General features: G+C 36.4%; 1 protein-coding gene across 2 annotated transcripts; it reads right to left on the bottom strand.

Annotated features, from left to right (window-relative positions):
• Positions 1–529: 529 nt before the first annotated feature.
• Positions 530–10,843, bottom strand: LOC104218321 (exocyst complex component SEC15A). 2 transcript variants are annotated; one of them, XR_708960.2, is made up of 5 exons: positions 10,509–10,837; positions 5,486–6,341; positions 2,579–5,409; positions 1,850–1,966; positions 530–1,532 (listed from the first exon to the last, which is right to left on the bottom strand). XR_708960.2 is itself a non-coding variant. In XM_009768783.2 (2 exons), exon 2 carries the CDS (start codon positions 9,719–9,721, stop codon positions 7,346–7,348), a length of 2,376 nt encoding a protein of 791 aa, XP_009767085.1. In that variant the 5' UTR covers positions 9,722–9,736; positions 10,509–10,843; the 3' UTR covers positions 7,200–7,345. The 2 variants fall into 2 exon arrangements, 1 of the variants encoding a protein (XP_009767085.1); XM_009768783.2 differs by lacking the exons at positions 530–1,532; positions 1,850–1,966; positions 2,579–5,409; positions 5,486–6,341 and adding an exon at positions 7,200–9,736 and having other exon boundaries at positions 10,509–10,843.
• Positions 10,844–16,205: the final 5,362 nt, after the last annotated feature.

The raw sequence follows: 16,205 nt of genomic DNA, 5'->3' as shown, positions 1-16,205 counted from the left end.
TTAAAAGTAGAATTACCAACATCAAAAATTTCATAATTCAATGATGCCATGTTTTTTTTTAAATCAACAAGTTAAAAAAAAATCAAATACCAAAAAATAAAAATAAAAGTTCAAACTTGAAACCTAGCAATATGTACACCTACAGCTACACCGTTAGTTCCCCGGCAACGGCGCCAAAATTTGATCACGCCCAACTATGCCTTATAAAAAGGACAATGCGGTCGTTGCAAATATAATCCGGTTTACAAGTCCGGAGTCGAATCTCACAGAGAACTAAGGCTTAGCTACAGCTGTTCACTATCACCAAGAAGACAAGCTTGAACAGTTCCTAACTTATAGATATTTAGATTCTTGTGTTTAACTAATTGATTAACAAATTAAAATAATAAATTAACAACTAAAGATACTAAGAGTTAGAGACAAGATTAAGGAGGTCTAGAGTTATGATTTCCCCAATTGTCGGAATCCTTCCCGCTATGTCTTCTATAATTTCGCCTAAGTATTCTCTACCGATCATGAGCACTCTTATTACCGTAAATCTCTCCCGAGTAATCACGACAATTTACTAGACGCACTCTCCCGAGCTACGCTAGCTGGCTTTTGATACAGCTCACTTCAGATCGCACCCAAGGCTTCGTTATCCCTAATCCCGCCTTTAAACCCTCGGTTATTGATCCCTCATATACTCTGGGAGTGGTGTTGTTCAACAATTACCTAAATATGCACTCTCTCCCGAGTTATGCACACTAAATAGGCACAGCTAATTGAGAGCTCTTCAATTAACTACAATAAGAACGTAGTTGAACAAATAGAGATTATACTACGGCTCAATTATATAAAAACATAACAAGAATTTATCCTACAAAAGGTTCTATCAAAACTCTAGATAACAATTTAGCTATTCATAATAGTATGTAAAACTACAATACTAAAAGTCATAACCAACAATAAAAAATAGGAAGAGAAAAGAAAAAACTTGTAGAAGCCTTGCTCCTATTGTGTCTCTGCCTCCTTAGGTCAAATCTATGTCAAAAATATGTCCTATCCTTTTCTTGGCCGGCTTCCTTGGTCTAATATAGGGTTTAGGGCTTAAAATCCCGTGTTTTGCACCTTGGTCCCTGAAATTTACGCATCCTGCCGCGGTTCCACCGCGGTCGCGCCGGAACCGCGGCCAAACACCCTCTCAGATTCTTCAGTTGTCCGCGACTGCCCTCTGCCGCGGTTCTGCCGCGGTCGCGGTTTTGACCCTGTTCCCTTTGGAATTTGGAAAAACTTAAAACATGAAAGTTGTAGCCCTTTGAGTTAGCTTTCTAACCATATATTGTGGAGCCCAAATGGAGTTCTGAGTAAAAAGTTATGTCTATTTTACTAGACAGTGCGCAATATGCCTCTTTGAGTTTTCGTTTTGTTGTTTTATCATCCGTTGATCCCCGAACGCGATCCCGGCTTAATTCCTTGAGCTCTTACTCAGACTTCAAAGCTCCAAACCACTTAAATTTATTACATAACATCTATATAGCTCGGAATCACACCTACAAGGCATAAAACACACAATTAGTGCAAAACACTAGCGATTAAAGCGCAAACTCAACTAAAGTGCAGTAAATTAGAGTGTAATAATCGACTAAAATACGTAATTATAGCCTATCATCACGCAGGTTGGAAATTTTGTGGGTTAAGCTCAAATCTGCCCCGCACCCGCCCCATTGCCATCTCTAAAAATTTCCAACGTGGGATGCTAAACCTACACATGAACTATCTAAAATAAAATATAGACCGTAAATATATCTAAGACGGAAAGAAGGAACATCAAGGAAGTTAAACATTTCGAATCATGGAAAACACCAACCTCGCGTGGCATGTAATTGGAGTAGCAGCAGCTATAAAAGCTCTCTCTATATGCCTCAAGATTGGGGTGGCAGCATTCATAGCAGCTAATACTGGCACACCCAGAATCGGTAACAACCTACAAAACACAAAAAAATGCTACAGAAATTCATCCTATGGATTAACAATTATTTTTGAGAGAGAGAGAGAGTAATGACTCCATAGAGTTTACTTGAAAAATGATTGGTACAAGCAATCTGTTACACTACTAATAAAAATTATCATAATATTAAGAAGCAACCTACTACATTACTCCCTCAATCTCAAAGTTACTTGACCCGTGTCTCTTTTTCATTTCTTCCTAGTTTACTCACTCACTTCTCGCCAATACCAAAGCTAATACAACCTCATACCATTGTTATTATATTAACACTTCTGCCTAAATTAATTTCCATGCTTGACAAACTAGGTCATCCATCTGGGTTAGCAGTGTAAACTACTCCGAATATGTACTAGCTTGTTCTAAGCTACAACTATAGCTTTGGAGGTGCTCCATCAAAATTGCCAGTATACTGAACAACATACATAGAAAGGACCAACAACAAGTTACAAGAAGGAAACACTAGGATCAAAATTTTAAAGTTGGAGGAATTGAAACCAGATGCCAAACAATAGAAATGCTTAACTGCACAGGGAAACCACAAACTAGAAGCCCCTTCACAAAGCATAAAGAAATGATATTTGGTCTTACCCATATTAGCTCAATAGCCACCTATGCAACTTCTGCTTGCAACTGTTTCTATTCACTGCCAGGAGTACGGTTACCTGAATCACAGATGAGCTTCCACAAGTTTTCCCCAACCTGGAACAAACAATATTATTAAACAAGTTTATCCTGATCCAAACCACCGAGGTCCAAAACTGAAGACCACTATATATAAAACTGATTTATCTGTGGCCAAAGACAGCTATAGCGCAGGTCTTGAACATATTGAAATTCAGGTTAGACGAAATCTGAATAAATGTTCAGTGACTAATCGACTTGGAAAATGAACTAGGATGAAATTCATAGGACAATCAAACATCCTGTACAGATGCGATATGACACACATTCGCTGCCATTATATGGACCACATAAAGAAAGGCTTCTGGAAACCAGACAATGCCCTGGAAAACCTGAAAGGGTAGTTCTTTTTTTCCCTTGATCTCCTAAAAGGTTATCTAAGAGATTGGAAATTTATTGTATATACCATGTGATTTTATCCGTCACCTCGTTCTCACATACTCTTCTCCACTGCTATCTTTGTCGGACACTGTGACGTAGCTATTCCAAATTTTCTGATATGTTGAATCTAGATGCAAAGAAACTTCTGTCCAAACAGACTCCTATAAGTCACTTGAACAGATACCAAAAAGCCTAACGATTATGTAGAACACAACACAATCTTGGAGTCCTAATTGCTTCTTTTTCACTTTAATTACCTTTCAGAGTACTAACACTTCAAATTCCCCATGTTTTAATAGAAATGAAGGGATGCTTGATTAAGAGTCCTTACTGGAATTCATAAGGATTCATTGTACCACCAGCGTTATCATTTTTGTTGACATAAATTGCAAATTAGCAATTCATATGGGAGGGTAAGGGTAGTGTTCAATGGGTCCCATATTTGTATTTTTAATTTTTTTTTTTTTATCTTTTTCCTTTATTGGAATGTATATTTACCACTTTGTACAAGAAAGTTGTTGGAATAGTGTTTGAATTTAAGGGCAAAACCATCACGCAGATTTTGATGGATAAATTTGTAATTTAGCTTTTGACTTGAAGTGTTCCCGCTTTTAATATAGTATGATGTTCTTCACATTTAGAAACCACCAAAGCATTTCCACAACAAATGCCACCACGTCCCCTCCCCTAACTTTGGATATACTCTTGTTTCTTGGGTTCTTTTTGGGGAGTGGGGGAGGGAGGGAGAGGGTAGGAGGAGAGAAGATGCATGTGCGGTCCTTGGTGGTGGAGTAAGTGAATCACAGGTCTGCTTCAGGCTAGAGAGAGAGAGAGACAGGGAACATCTAATCAAACTTAAATAAACTCTTCCTAATCAAGACTTCAAACTTTAATCACATTAATACATTTTAATGAAGAGGTAGAGTAAGTTTTCTTTTTTTTCCTTTCAATTTCATCCCTTCTTTGTCTGTCGGATCATCATCTGATTTAATCTACTTTGGTCCTTCTCCATCCTTCATGTTACGCACTAGTATCTCCACTTTATCAAAGAAAATAGTGCAGAAGAGTAGCCGTTTCAGATACCCTATTGGTTGGAGATATCCATGAATACGCACAACAAGAATTTTCATAATGGAAATCAATTACTTCCCTATAATTCATGAAGGATTTGCAGCTGAAATCTAAAAATATGACTATCATTTCACCTGAGTTCAAGATACTACTGTAGAAACAGGTGCTTGAGAAGTACCACTGACTGTGCTTGAGAATGTGCCAAGAACTCTGTGCTGCCTGGGACTACCAAAGCAGATTCTTCATTTCGGTGTTCATGCTGGGTGGTAACATCAACACCTCGATTTGGAATGCTCCACTCTACATTTCTGTCAATTGTCTCACTCCACTCTGCATTACTTTCTCTAGTCTTGATGAGCTCTTTACTTCTTTCTCTAGTCTCACATCACTCTGAAGACAGATACAATTCCGTTCAGGATGTCAAGATGTACTGTGTTCTTCTATTTCATTTTTGGTGTAAAGAAAGTCTTGTAGAGGATATAGAATCTTCGGTAGACATGTTAGGCTTTTTGTAGTTAAGATAGATCAAGATTGATCTATTATTCCCTGCACATATGGAAAGGCACTGCCTTAGTGCCTTTTTTTAAATACAAATGTTACCGTTCTCAAAAAAGAACATCGCTCTGCATTTCTATCTCCAATCTCACTCAAGTCTGCATTTGTCTCTAGTCTCCACACCAGGACATTTGCAGATTGGATGGACGCATTTTGCCGTACTTGAGTGGTGAAAGATGGTTTCTTGCTGATTGAAGGTGAACGACATACGAGACAAATTAACACATTCAGTGTTGTTCAACAGTCTACCAACGGAAAACAAAAATGAATAAGCATATATATAGCTATAGGGCAGGGGTGGGTTGCTCTGATGGTAAGCACTCTCCAACCAAGAGGTTGTGAGTTCGAGTCACCTCAAAAGCAAGGTAGGGAGTTCTTGGAGGGAAGGATGCCGAAGGTCTATAGGAAACAGCCTCTCTACCCTAGGGTAGGGTAGGTCTGCGTACACACTCCCCTCCCCAGAACCCACTTGTGGGATTATACTGGGTTGTTGTTGTTGTTGTTGCATCTATATAGCTATAAAGGAAACAATGAATTTAGTTCATTGAGCCCTTACCTCAGGTTCAACATAACCAGCACTGTATGCTGCATCGAGAATAACAGCTATACCCACACAAGCATTATTTAATGTTGCATTTACGGTTTGCGGATATAACGCATGAAGGTGACTATATGAAGTACACCCAGAGCATATTGAAGCAAGTCATGCTTATAAAGTTCAACAGTGCCTACTGCAGGGAAAAATAGTCAATAAATAAGAGAACATCTATTAGTACAACAGAGAAACCATTAAAATACATACACTACCTGACATAATTCCAACATGATAATATGCCCGTTAGAACTCAAAAAACTTGTCAACCACATGCCAAAGGGCCCTTACAAGTTACAAGTGCTGGGCCAAGTTCACGATCTTTCTGTATTTGATGTAATACTGCATCCTATAACCTCATTACTAATGTCAAGAGGCTTATATGTAGCTCTAACAGACACGATATTTCGGCAGTACTTCATACATATTTATTAGAATGAATTGAACCAGCAACAGAAGATTTGCTCTGAAGTACTGTCCAAGTGCGACACGTGTGATAAGCTATTTGTTTTTCATAGGAGGTCAGCACTTCTGGAGCAGTTAACGCCCCAGAAACTCCAGATCTTACTGATGCAGCACCATGCAGAAGATTAAGCTGTCCCTGTAAGCAGACCTGAGCATCAAAAGTATCTAGAGCAGCTCTGAAAACGAATGCAGCAGCAGAAAATAAGGCTGTTTTTTACCCTGGCTTGATCTTGGGGACACTCAAGAAGCTGAAGGGCGCAAGCACGTTCCATTATCCCCTGAACAGTCAGAAGTTAAAGGCTTCTCTGAATCAACAACTAAAACAACAAGACTCACAAGAACATCTAGAATATGTCACTAAATATTAGGACATAAGGATATGATAAAACCAAGGGCAAAAACCGCCAAACTGTTAAATCAAAGAGTAAAAGGAAAAGAGTATACACACAGACACCTGAATTGAACCTATAGTGAATAAGCATGAGGGAAGGACAAAAAAGTCTGAGGAGCTCTTGGACAGAGAGCAATTTTTGCACGCCACCACGATCCTCAAATACTGCAGCAAATTCATGATAAACGGCGAATGTACTGATCAGCATTCAGCTTCTGCATATCAGGAAAAATAAGAGAAATCTTTGAACTCTCTTTATATTAAGAACTTTGCTGCAATAGCACAAGACACATCTATCCCCTTTTCGTTCGGCACAGGTTCAAGCACTTCAACATACTCTCCCAAAACAACAAGACATTGTATGCACAACTTCTCTTTCAAGAAGGAAGTTTAAGACCACCAGAGTAAACACATTGAAGAGTGACACTTACAGCATGAGTAAGTGTAAATTACTGATAAACCAAAGAGAAATGTAGAAAGCAGCAGCAAATTCTAATTTCTGTATCAAAGAGAACATTTCCAACCACACAGAACTCATTATTCCTGTAAAGATGAAATACGATAGAAGAAGAGGCGACAGAGAAGTAAAGACAAAAAAAAACTGTCAAAAACAAATCACAACAATAAAAATAATAGAGAAGGAAGCTTGACCGACTATGAGTTTAGTTCTTGAAGTAGGTAATGATTCTCCTTAGGACAGTAGGTTTCCCAATAACAAGTTCCAGGATTGAATGCTAAGTTGTTCAGTACACAACAAATTAAAGATATTTGTATTCTCTAAACTGAATGAGATAAATAAATTAGTCAGGGAAAACAGGTAACTGAGTCTTGTAGTTCTGCAATAAGAAAAAAATGTAAGTACGCTAATAGAGGGAGCTGCATCATGGGGTAAACGCAAGAAGATATTTGGTTATTGATCTAATACGGAATGCATCTGGAGTTCCACTAACTCCATTTGCACTTTGTCTCACGTAAATGGTCTATGAAGACATACTTTCAAATAGAGTCAGTGGCATCCTCTCTGCAAAACTGATCTGGAACGAAAGGAAAAGGGAGGGAAGTGGGAGGAGTGCTTCTCCAAATAACCAAACTAGTGCTAACATGATTGAGAACGAAGATACAATTAATGTGAATCTTTCTGGAGAAAACTCAGAAGAAATAAAGAATTCATTGATTTCTAACAGAAAAAGCTAGTTTCTTATTCATTTTATCACAAGTTTCAGTTGAAATCCCGCAATCTCTTCTTCAGCACATCCATTGATTTCTTACGGGCACTCTGCTTTGTATTTCTGCTTGCAAGACTTCCAAAGAGTCCATCAGCTGAGTCCTTATACTTGTCACAGATAGTGGCAACCTTTTTATAATCTAGAGCATTATAGTTCTTCTCCCTTATGACAGGATTCATAAAGTTCTCTGGTTGACTGCTTAGAAGGAGGTTTATCAATTGTCTAGCTTCTAGCAAGCAACTTCGAAAGCTACCGTCCTTGTAAACTTCACTCAACCCAGTACTGTGAAACCTCTCATCGGCAAATGACTCCAATACTTTCAAATCATGGTTGATGCTCATTACTGCATTAGCATTGAATCTCTTTATCGAGTCACTGAGAAAAGTTCCCACAATTGAATTGGAGATATGCTCAAGAGCTCCAATCCCAACTTTATACAAAGCATCAAGAGGTAAAATTTGTTGAGCAGTGGACAAGAGGGTGTCAAGATATATAACGACCTCATTCATGCATTCATTGCCATTCTGAGGTGCATCTTCTGCTGTCCAATGGACATTTTCTGTGAGTGACATGAATTCATCCAATTTCGCATTTACTAAGCTTAGCAGTGCAATATAAGCAGCATCTCTTGAAGTTTTGAGGACAATCTTAGCTGTTAAACTGCCTTGAGGCCTTTCAACTGAACGGACTGGAATGCCACATTGTTGGGCTGCATGTTGAAGAAAAAAATCACAAGCCCTTTCTAAAACAGCTATATTTGCAGCAATTTGCATTGCCTGAGACACACCAGTAGTACCGCTGTAAATAGTCTCAAGTAGGACTTCATTCAGTACATCAATCAAGAGCTTATCCAAATACTTTTTGACAAAATCAAAAAAGTTCATTTGGCTCCCATATGATAAATAATTGACAGAATCTTTGATGAATGACTTAACAATGCGACAGCATTCAGGCACCATGGAAGAGAATGGAGCAATAAAAGGGAAAGCTGGCATTATATCAGAGGTCTGTAGATGGAACAATAGGACATTTGCCTGATAATCTGACTCCCTCTTCATTACCATCTGCTCAAATGTATCATTGGTGACTACAGCAGTTATTTGTTGCCTACACTCCGCCAAAAGAAGTTCATGATATTTTTCTCGACTACTATTTAGAGTCCCAAGAATTGGGCTCACTTCATAACCATACTGTCTGAGGGTTGCCCCAAGAAGAGTCACATAATCCTTGACCATGAGGAGATGGCTAGCAGTATCCATGTGGGAAAATTGCTGTTCCAAGAGTGATGTTACTTTACCAACAGCTGTTTCCCACATTGTCTCAACCTGATTTGGCAAGAGCAGCCCACCAGCAGTCCTTAATACCCGATCCTCGACAATGAAATAACCTGCAATCTGAGCCAAGAAGGTTTGATGGGATTCTAGAAATGGTTGTGACAAGGAAATCTGCAAATCTGAACTCAGCTGCAATAAGCGGTTCCTGTAGTAATATTCACGAAACTGTTCTTGGATCCCCAGACAACCATGAATGTGATATGCTCGATAAAGAGGCGTTAGGTCAAACTTTAGAACAGATTCTTCATTAATCTCTTCAACATCAAGGGTATAAGTGAAGTCTCCCAAACCCAAACAACTTTGTTCCTCAGCTTTTCTTTGACGGGCTAGCATATCCTCATCCCTCTGACGAGCAGATGCAGCATATCCTATTGCTGTTTGCCCAATATCCTTTCCTGTACTCCTTATGTGAACAAGCCATTCATTAACTTCACTAGTTACTCTCTTCTCAATGTGCGATTTGATCAGTGGTATTCTCTTCTCTATCATAGTCCTGAGTGGCTTGACAGGAATATGCTGCAAATAATTTTTCTCAATGAGATCAACAGCCTTCAGAGCAGGGTAAAACCGACCTTCAGAAATGTGGTTGTTACATTTGGCACAAAGTTCCAACACTTGGACACAGTTGCCTGACATCTTAATCGCTTCTGTAACATTTTTCTTAATTGAATAAGATTCAAGAAACTCTTCAAGTTTTAAAAGAAGGGTACTCCCAACATCTTGCAGCTTCAGATTATCAGTTTGCAACTCAGCTTTTAACTCTTCTGCATCAACCAAGACACCACGCAGCTCATCCACTGCAACAATAAATTCCTCATAGTGAAGCTTACAAAGCTCCTCTATTTCAACTTCTTTCTTTTTGACGACATTCTTAAGCTGCTGTAGAAGGGCATCAGGCTTCCCGCTTTCAAAAGAAAGCCTGACCATAGGACCTAGATCTTCCCCATTATTGATCATAGTCACAAGAACAGAATCTTCTGCTGTGGCTGTGTCTCCATTTTCTGTGGCCGTTCTCCTCTTGGTTTTAGCACTCATGGTTGCTACCTCGCCCTTCACATTTCAAATTCAAGAGACTTCAGTCAATATGTGACTAAGTTTCTACCCAAGATTCCACCAGAGTAAGAAGCTTAAAGAACACATCATTTGCAAAACAACTTGTACAAATTCACATCTTATAAAAAAATTGTACAAATGCACAGATCCATATCTTACTAGTTTCTCTGCAATCAAGATGTTTAATTTTTTTTTAAAGGCAGCGAAATGGACAATTAGCAAAGTGTTTAACATCGACGCAGAATTAGATTTCAAACATTAAGCGAAACAAGAAATACTAAACACACTAAAATCACCATATCACAAAAAATAAGCCAGGATACCTCAATTTTGGGTCCACATAAGAAAATATCAGCCACTATATTAGATTGAACCCATAGAAGGAAGAAACAAACAAACAATATAAGCAATCAATGTTATAAGCAAATAACCTCCTTTACTTAATCTCAACCCAGTAAGCAAGCAAATAGCAAATACAGCAAAATCATCAAATTTCAAAGCATAAACCAAAATCTGAACATAACACACAAATAAGCTGCAACGCCATTAGCAACAAAAAATATAAAGTTTTTAACTTTAACGCAAAAATTGAGTAAAAAACACTGAATACAATCAAGATCGTCATATCACATACAATGTGCAAAAAAGACCCAAATGGGTCTACATTGTAAAACTTACCCTTGATGGAAAATGAAAACAAAATCAGGAGAGGAAAAAAAAAACGAAACAAGAACGAAGCTGAAATGAGATAAGGGATTTCACTACTTACCCAAAATTAGAAGAACTGGTTCCAGAAAGTGCTGTTTTTGCCTTTCTCTTTTCTGATATAAATAAAGAATCTTGGGTAGATTTGCTACCTTGTGATTTCCTTCAGTGGCATTTCTTTCTGTTCGGCACCTAATGCAGTGCTCTGTTTTCTCAGATGTTCTTTAGGTTTGATTTGGGAATAATAATAAAAATAAAATGAATTTTAAAATAGCTGGAATTATTTTCTTATTATTGATTTATTCGCTATTCCTTTTTCTCTTTATTCGGACAACATGTGTACTGAATATCAATGTCGTCAAACGGAGCAGAGATGGTTTCCCTTTGAAGCAAAGCCAATAACTCCCAGCACATGTTTAGGTGTGACACCTACCGTAAGGGATTTATGTTACAGCTTGTTTGACTTGTTATTACGTGTCATTTCATAATGTATTTTATTGTATTGTTTGATGAATACAATGTTTGAATAGATTGTGTTGTTTGTATCGTTTCATGATGTCACGCACAAACAAGAATAAACTTGCAATATTACTAAGAAAAAATAAGATATTGAGTAGAATTATTATATAAAAAAGTAGGATAAAGAATAAAATATAATTATTTAATAATAAAGAAGGGCAAGATGAGAGGAAAAAAAGCAAAGAAACGACGTCACCACATCAAATCCATCGTTTAATAAAGTGGCATTTTTCGTCGTTACATAACTATGAATTTAACGATACGATACAATAAAATTAAAGTAACAATCAAAACAAACATTATATTTAAAGTAACAATACGATAGGTAACAACCATCCAAATAAGTTGTTACTATTAAGGAGCCGTTTTGGTACGATGGATAAGCAAAAATAATTCTTGGATAATAATTTAGTATCGCCTTATTCTTTATTTGGTTACTAATCCTGGAATAAATTATTTAAGGATTAAATATAGTACCAGAGTAACTTATACTTGCCAAAGGGTGAAAATTAGAATAGTAATTTTAGGATGGCAAAATACATAAGTTGCCACCTGACCTATGACCCAAATCCCCCTTACACACTTTTTGCAAACAAAAATTATTTTACACACGCAATCTTTCTAAAGTGTATCTAAGACACACTACTTTTGCCAGATGAGGCGCGCGTGTTTAATAAATAAAAGTGAGCGTGTCAGATCTATACATATTTTGTCAACATGCCCATCTGCAGCTTTATTCCAACGGCTCAGATTTAATAAAGTCGATCTGATGGCCTACATTATTCTTTTCTTTTTATCTTTTTTCTTTTTACCAAAAAATATCTTTCTAGCCTCCATTTCTTTTTCCTCAAGGTACTGTTCACTCAATCTCATTGGATACCACAATAAACTCCGGCGAAAGAACTTTACGACGCATGTTATATTTTTATTTCTTTTGTTTGCTAAAATATACTCTGGCGAAAGAACTTTGTGGCGCAGGTACAACGCCACTATTATTTCCAGCCATTAACGGCGTATCTCGCTGTTAATTACTTCGATCATTTTCTCTACTCTAGAAGCTTGTCGGTAAACTAGTCATTTTTAAATTTTTTCTTTTCCTTTTTTATTTTTTCTTTTATAATGAGAGGAGCGTATGACCGGAATAAAGGGCCAAAATAAGTTTGACTTTGATTTTGGTTGCAGATTTTGAATCTACAGTTGCAGATTTTGATTTTAATTTTGGTAAATAGAAATTTCAAAATTTGATAAGTTTGGGTGCTTCAATTATATGGATAGGTTCTTGATTCATGTTAATATTTTGTTCTGGTGGAGATTTTCCATGGCTGTTGGAGTTTAGAGGAGGAGGTCAATGGGTATGGGGGGTCAGAAGAAGTTGAGAAACGTGGGGGAGGGGGCTTTGTTTCTTTTTTGTTTGTTTTCTTTTAAATATTATCAGTTGGTGTAAATTTAGTATTTTCTTTTTTTTTTCTTGAGTTAGGACACGTGTCACGACCTTATTGGCGCGTGACCTTACACATATTTTGAAAAGCTGGTCAAGAAAAAAGTGGTGTGTACTAGCTACACTTTAGAAAGGTTGCGTGTGTAATATTATTATCGTCCACAGAAAGTGTGTAAGGGGGATTTGGGCCATAGGTCAGATGGGTACTTATGTATTTTGCCTTTCATGATAAGTTATTCTAGGATAAAGCAGTAAAATTGATAATCTCAGGATTAAAACAACATACCAAACAGTCAATAAGAAATAATACCAAGATTCTTATCCCAGCATATTAATCCCACTAAACTTTAACATAATTAATCTCACCATTACTTGTCTTCAAATCCAAGACCCCTTATTGTTTAACCTCATCCCTACCCCCCACCCCACCCCACCAACCCAAAGAAAGAAAAGGGTAAAGTTTTCATAATGGGGTTAAGTATGTGACTTTGGATTATAAAACGGAAAAGGTTCAGATATGCCATTGAACTGTAAGAAATAGCCTATTTATGTCATCCGTTAAAAGTTGGATATATTTTTGCCACTAACGTTACACTATTGGCTCATATATGCCATTTTTCACTAATGGAACTCTACTACTACTACCATATTTTGCCATGTGGCATCATCTAAAACCTTCATCACTTACCACCCCTCTTCCCTCACCCCCCCCCCTCACGTGTGGCATAGGTAAGCCTTTTCATCAAGTTCAATGCCATATTTGGCCATTTTTATCAAGTTCAATGGTGTATTTGAACTTTTTCCCAAGCCATAACTATGTCCTAACCATTGTAACACCCCAAATTCACCATTAAAACACATACACTCTTAATTCACACACTCATATGTACTTCCATACCCCAACTACACTTCATTAGTGTACTCTCTTTTAAGCTTGTCTCTTTTTTTCTTAAATAATTTTTATGTAATTTTTTAAGTCTTTTTAAGAGCTAATGCACAAGAAATTTGTGAATGATGTAAAATAGGATTAGATTCATAGTCCAATTAAATTAAATAAGAAAATATAATTTTTTCATAAAAAAATAATGTTTTTTATAATATAACGGACAAACTTGTCCTTATAAATTTGTTACATAAAAATATGAGTTTAGCACATAAAATTAGAAAAAACGAAGGTTTTATATAGGAATATGATGCTAAAAGGTCGAAAGTCATGCATCGAATAAAGAATAGGGAAAATGCTCAAATATGCCACTGAACTTAATGAAATGGCTCATATATGCCACTCGTAAAGTGGGAGAGGGTGAGCGGGGAGGGGACTGGTAAGTGCTAAAGGATTTAGATAATGTCATGTGGAAAAATCTGGTAATAGCAGGGTTCCTTTAATGAATAACAGCATATATGAACCAATAATGTAACGCTGGTGGCATCAATATATCCAACTTTTAAAGTATAGCATAAATAAGCCATTTATTAAATTCTGATGGCATATTTGAGCCATTTTCGAATTTAAAAAGTATCCCCAATTTAGTTAAACCATATGACGGTTTGGTAAATATATTATTTATAAAATATTATAATTTAAGGATAATTTATGCAATAATTAATAATAAAAGGGTATTTATCTATATCTATATTCTATATATTATTAAAAGAAAGGAAGTCTAGCCTAGGATTATGACAAGTGGCAATATAGGAGAATGTCATGTGTTAGTTATTAGAACAAAACTTAGTTATTAGTTATTAGTTTTAATAATAAATTAAAATACTTAAATATCTATTATTTGAAGAAGGGGTAGTTATTTACTCAATTCAAATAAGTAATTAATAATTAGGAAGTTACCATTAGAAATAAAATTTCTAATGGTTGCGTAAGAACCTAAAATTAAGGAACATCCCACGAACTCCCATCCCCCAAAATGTGATCTGCATCCCCTTCTTTTTCCCCTGAGATTTCTTAATAAATTAACTAAGTATCATTCTAAAAGATATTACAGATTTTTTACATTAACTTTTTAAATTTAAAAATAAATTTTAGTTATACTTTTTAAATTAAAGACAATTACAACTTCTATTCACGTGTTAGGATTATCCAATATATCATCCAACCTAAACTCAAATTTAACCGCTATGTTGTTATCTAATTATCTTCGATCCTCAAATATCTATAAGAAAAGAAAGATGCTTGAAGATGCAAAAACATGATTTTCACCTTTACACGTAAATAAATTTTGCTTATATATATTAAGTTATTTATTTTATCTATCTATATATTATTAAAAAGAAGGAAGTCTAGCCTAGGATTATGACAAGTGGCAACGTAGGAGAATGCCATGTGTTAGTTATTAGGACAAAACTTATTTAATTAGTTATTAGTTTTTAATTTTAAATTAAAATATTTAATTATCTATTATTTGAAGAAGGGGTAGTTATTTACTCAATTCAAATAAGTAATTAATAATTAGGAAGTTGCCTGATGATAGGCTATAATTACATATTTTAGTCGCTTATTACACTCTAATTTACTGCACTTTAATTGAGTTTGAGCTTTAATTGTTAGTGTTTTGCACTAATTGTGTATTTTATGCCTTGTAGGAGTGATTCCGAGCTATATAGATGTTATGGAATGAATTCAAGTGATTTGGAGTTTTGAAGTCTGAGTAAAAGCCCAAGAAATTAAGCGTGGATCGTGTTCGGGGATCAGCAGATGATAGTTAAGAACGAACAAAGAATCGAATAGGCATATTGCGCACTGTCTAGTAAAATGCACATAATATTTCTCTCAGGCTCCATTTGAGTTGCACAATATATGGTTGGAAAGCTAATTTTTGAAGGGCTACAATTTTCAGGTTTTACATTTTCCAAATTCCTAACAAACCAGGGTGAAAAATGCGCGACAAGTGTGCGGCCACGCACTGGTCGCAGATGTGAGGCAGAAACTGGCCAAAATCCGCGATTGAATTAGCGGCCGCGGACGTCTTGACTTGGAAAAGTGTCCTTTTTCGCGTATGAGAAGATATAATTGTTTGGGTCCGACCCTACTTGGTATATATACATGGAAAAACGGTATTTTGAACACCTTTGACAGACTTTTGACATAACTTAGACCTAAGGAGGCTAAGGAGACCAGAGATTTGACCTAAGGAGGCAAGAACACATTAGGAGCAAGGCGGAGAATTCTTCTACGTGTTTTTCACTTCCTTCTTCTTATTTCTATTATTGGTTATGAATTCTAGTAGTGTATTTTTGCATACTATTATGAATAGCTAATTTGTTATCTAGGGTTTTGATGGAATCTTTTGTAGGAGAAATACTTGTTATGTTTTTATATAATTGAGTCGTTGGATTTCTCTACTTGTTCAACTACGTGTTTATTGTTGTTGATTGAATGACCATCAATTGATTGTGCCTATTTAGTGTGTACTGCTCGAGAGAGAGTACATATTTAGGTAGTTGTTGAACAACGTCACTCCTAACGTATGTGAGAAATCAATACAGTGGGTTTAAAGGTAAGTTTAGAAATAACAAAGCCTTGATGTGGCCATAGTGAGCGGTTAGATGAAGCCAACTAGCGTAGTTCGAGAGAATATGTCTAGTAAAATGTTGTAGTTGCTCGAGAGATAATTACGGCACCTAAAGTGCTCACGATCAGTAGAGAATACATCGGCGAAATTATAGGGAACATACTTGGAAGGATTCTGATAATTGGGGAAGTCATAACTCTATACCTCCTTAATTTAGGCTCCAACCTTTTGTCTCGTTAGTTGATAATTTTACCACTTTCTAGTATTTGCTAGTTAATTA

Source organism: Nicotiana sylvestris, chromosome 10 (genome assembly GCF_000393655.2).
Source record: "Nicotiana sylvestris chromosome 10, ASM39365v2, whole genome shotgun sequence".
NCBI lineage: Eukaryota > Viridiplantae > Streptophyta > Magnoliopsida > Solanales > Solanaceae > Nicotiana > Nicotiana sylvestris.
Note: the sequence above shows the minus strand (reverse complement) of the source record. Positions and strands in the feature narration are given on the sequence as shown.

Excerpts from the sequence above, each read along its gene's own strand:
- LOC104218321 (XM_009768783.2), bottom strand. The coding sequence starts at position 9,721 with ATGAGTGCTAAAACCAAGAGGAGAACGGCCACAGAAAATGGAGACACA.